General features: G+C 47.5%; 1 protein-coding gene across 2 annotated transcripts; it reads right to left on the reverse strand.

Annotated features, from left to right (window-relative positions):
- Positions 1–171: 171 nt before the first annotated feature.
- Positions 172–3649, reverse strand: VAMP3 (vesicle-associated membrane protein 3). 2 transcript variants are annotated; one of them, XM_010565343.1, is made up of 5 exons: positions 3614–3649; positions 3005–3086; positions 2141–2299; positions 1380–1431; positions 172–560 (listed from the first exon to the last, which is right to left on the reverse strand). In XM_010565343.1, the coding sequence occupies exons 2-5, from the start codon at positions 3056–3058 to the stop codon at positions 544–546; spliced, it is 282 nt and encodes a 93-aa protein (XP_010563645.1). In that variant the 5' UTR covers positions 3059–3086; positions 3614–3649; the 3' UTR covers positions 172–543. The 2 variants fall into 2 exon arrangements, with proteins under 2 accessions (XP_010563645.1, XP_010563644.1); XM_010565342.1 differs by lacking the exon at positions 172–560 and adding an exon at positions 635–1070.
- Between the last annotated feature and the right edge of the window lie 624 nt (positions 3650–4273).

Here is a 4273-nt window from a genome sequence, read left to right on the forward strand (position 1 = left end):
CTGCGGCTCCTCGACGGCGGAGGCAGCGAGGCGGCGTCGGGGCGCGTCGAGCGTTAGCGCTCAGGGGGGAAATACGTGTGTGCGTGTATGTGGAGAGGTGTCCCTCCGCGGCTAGGAACTGCGGCTTCATCAGGGCTAGGCAGGGGGGAGCGCCCCGCAAGGCACGGGTCAGCCCCCCGCAAGGCACGGGTCAGCCCACAGAGCCGGCCAGGAGGACGAGGAAGAGGAGGGCACATAAATCCCCAGACCCAGTACAGAGCCCGCGACCCGTTACAGCACCGACCGTGGAAACTCTAGAGCCAGATCCTCCTCACCGGCGCCGTGCCCCCAGTTCATCGAGGCACGGGGCAAGTGGTGGGCTGTGCTTGTTAGTAATTAATGATAGGAGTGTCTTAAGGCAACCGGGTAAAGTTAGTTAACATTTCAGTAATCAAAACAGTTTTGCTTTAAACAGCAGTAAGTGGGCTGAAGATACAGCAGGTTTGAAGTGGAGAGGCTGAAGATAGGCACCTTCGGTTGATTCGAGTTTCTTCCTGTAACTCATCAAGACACACTCCAGACTACAAAAAGAAGAAAGAAGTTGGACAGTCTCCTTCAGCCCCTCACCACAACAATCCTGCATTTTCAGAATTTAAATTACTAGAGATAAGTAGAGAGGGATTTAAGAGGTTCCCACAGTGGTTTTCCTAGTTTTACTTTTCCTTTGCACTTGCAACCTGGTGTTTCTGCCCCAGGACTGCCTGGCTGTCACCAACGGTTACTGCAGTGTTTGTTACCGTATTACAGCACAAACTGAAACTCTGTCCTCCCATGAAATACTTGGGGATTACATGAGAATTCAAACCAAAGACTGAACTCTATGTCCCCTGGCTTGCTATCCTGACCCAACGCTAGTATCATTTCACCCAGCAGCAAAGTCTCTACTTGGAAAATGCCTGTCTGCTACGGCAGTGCATTTGGAACTGCCACACCAAAAAGGATTTGCCTAGCCAGAAGCCGGGGCAGATGAAAACCAGTTCTCAGACAAGGGAGGCAGATGGTATTTCTCCTTCTACTTCTGCAACATGCAGCTGTAAAAAAAAACAAAAAAACCAAAAAAAACCAAACAAGGCTGTTCCTGCTTTCCTAGTCCTTGCTATTTTTGCTTTCACCCGTTTCACTCTGCACACGAGTCTGAAACTCAGCTATTGGAGCTCCCACAGCGGTCACAGTTTACCACCCATTACAGGCACAGGTTGATAAAGCAGCCCCTGCTATTTCAAATTCATGTTGTATCTTCTTTCCTTTGAGTATCCTGGCTTGATTTAAACTGTACCAGTCAGTGAATTAACACCATCTATTCCGACTCTATGAGAAATCCCAATTTTGGGGAAACTTACCAATAATGATGATGATGATAATGAGAACAACAGCTATCAATATTGCCCACATCTGTGAAAAAAAGCCATACAACACTTACTACAAACCATGCAGCAGCATCAACTGGCCTCGAGGGTACAGGAAAGCAGCCCCTGGAAAGTACTTTTGCACCGTGCGCTAGATCTAACATGGCAAGTAAAACTTCTTCAGTAAGCAAGCTCGATTCACCATCACCACTCAGAGATGGTAGGCTGTGCACACAGGCAAAACAGACCAAGTTCTTTCCCACTGTGTCTCCACGCAAGGCCTGTTTCAGGGGACTACACAAGCGGGAGTAAAGAACTATTAAACATCACTTCTACTCTTACCCTATACCACAGCTTTCACTGTTTTTGTTGCTCACCAAACGAGATTCCAACCTTTGCCAACAACTACAAGTACAGGAGCCTGAGCAAGCTCCTTCGGCTTTCTAATACTTCCTGTGCATTAACTCAACCTATGCATTGTTGGCCGCCTTCTTCCTGTTCCCCAAAGCCTCAGATTATCGAGTTGTTTCCCTCTGGCCGTTACCGTCTCAGACAAAGTCTTGCATCAAGCAGCATGTAAAGCTGGTAATCCAGCTTGTGGTTCCTTCACCTAACCACTATGCCATGTTTTAAAAATGGATGGTGTAACTTAAATAACATTGGCTAAAGTCACTTTTACTTCTGCCTTTTGAGATGCTGATTGTAATAGTGTTAACTGCAGTACTGCACAGTGTAAGTATACAAGCCATGGTTACCTTACAGTTCTTCCACCAATACTTTCTTTTCAGCTTGGCTGCACTGGTCTCAAACTGGGAAGCTCCTGCTTGCAGTGCATCAGCACGGTCATCCAACTCTGACAGCTTCTGATCTCGCTCCAACACCTTGTCCACATTCACTCTCATGATGTCAACAACCTACATCGGTTTAATGCTTACAGTAAGTTATTAGTTTTATCACCCACTGTGGAACTTAACTGCAGGCAACAGAGAGCAACACGTGGTACTCAGTGTTCTCTTCTCAGAAGTAGAAGCTATTGCCTTTTAGTGTATCCAGTCATAAGCTTAAACAAAACCATGAAATTCACCTGCAGCTGGAAGCCCCTAGTACCTACTTTAAAATGTCAGTAGTGCCAGTTGTGCTGGCATTCCCTTAAACCCAGGAAATAATTCCTGACTTGCTTCAAAAGAAGTTGAGGCATATAAACATGCTAGTCAACCACATGTCAAAAAGTACTGTTGGTAGCCAGCTTGGTTTTTGGACTTCCCAGAAATGTTGGCATCTCATATTTGGCGGTCAGCCTTCATTGCTGCTGCTGAGAAAAAGGCTTGTTGTCTTTAAGAACAAAGGTTTTCATCTTTCTTATGCCAAATCCTCAAGCACCGAGTTTGCAGCTAATGTTTGGATGTGGGTAACTTCTCTCTTACTTCCCCACTCCCGCTGAATGGATATTCCCCGCCCCCCCCCCGACTTTTGCAACAGTTAAGATGACAAGTGTAATAAAGCAAGCTGAATTATACTTAATTATATGAAGGGGAAACTGCTTTGGCCAAAATATCCCTTCTCATTATATAGGTTTCCTGAAGGAAAATCATTATGCTGCTATCAGACTAGACTTTTACCTCATCTACTTGGTGTTGAGTCTGCTGAAGACGACGATTACTGCCAGCAGCCATATTTGAGCTTCCAGGGGCAGTGGCTGACCTGCAGTAAAGAAAGTCATCATTATTCTGTTTAGCTTTTGATAAGCTGTTGTTTTGGTTTTAAGTGGATATGCTTAGAGTACACGTTATCTGACATTCCTGAAAACAGGGAACTTATACCCCTGGAATAAATAGGGGGCAGTTGCCTACTGGAGAAGTGATGTTTTAACAACCGACAATAGGGGCAAGTCACACAGTGTCCCAAACATCTCACCAACGAATTGCTTGACATGCTAAAAGACAGCAGTGGCTTGCTAATAGTATAGTTTACAATAAAGCATACGACAACTCCTACAGTGGTTCATAGGGCTAAACATTCAAGAGTTGGGGCTCAGGGGTGTTCTTGTTTCCTAGTACGAACACAAATCCAAACAGTAGTTTACAAAAAATTAAATACAGAAACTTAATGGTTATTCTAACTATGTCCTCTTCCAGTGGCTGCCTCCATCTCTATTCTTTTGAAACAGTTGACACAGAGCAGGAGAAAGCACAAGAAGGAGAAAGCATTTGGCATATACAACAATTCACCTCTGGTCAGCTTTGACTTCATAACCTCAGGCAGTCCAAGTTCTTTTTACCAGCTGCAACACCCTGCCTCTTTGTAATGGATGACAGAGCCTCTGTACATAGTGTTCATACCCTTTTCACCGCTTTGGCAAGCTTTTGTTGCCTAACTCTAGAGCTATCTGTACTCAATTTGCTTTTCTGCATTTTCATGTCCTCCGCGTCAGAAGCGCGTACTGTTTGTTTCGTTCACCCCGATACCCGAAAGAGCCGAATCTGAGCATTGGCTGTATTGGCACGTTGACTTCCAATTTACACTTAGCGAGAACAAACGCGCACACGCACAGCGAGCAAACGGGGAAGCCTGTGCCAGGGCTCAAGAGCAGTCCACGTGTAATACCACAGAGCCGCTCCTCTGTTCCGGCACTTAAGTCACCCTTTCGTGCTGTTTCGCTGCTGATCCCAGGCTGAAGAGTCTCGGAAGCGAAACCTCTTCCCGGGAGCAGAGGGGCCAAAGGCAGCACCGACCCAGCCCCCGGGAAGCGCGCTCCCGGGGCCCTGCCCGGCCGCTCCCAGGGCGAGGCCTGGGGCCGGCAGCGCCCCACGGACCGCCAGGACAGGCCAGCCCGCCCCGGCAGAAGCCGATCGCCCTGACACCGGCCCCCGCCGCCGGCGAGGCCGGGC

Source organism: Haliaeetus leucocephalus, unplaced genomic scaffold, assembly GCF_000737465.1.
Source record: "Haliaeetus leucocephalus isolate CR32 unplaced genomic scaffold, Haliaeetus_leucocephalus-4.0 Scaffold190, whole genome shotgun sequence".
Lineage (NCBI taxonomy): Eukaryota > Metazoa > Chordata > Aves > Accipitriformes > Accipitridae > Haliaeetus > Haliaeetus leucocephalus.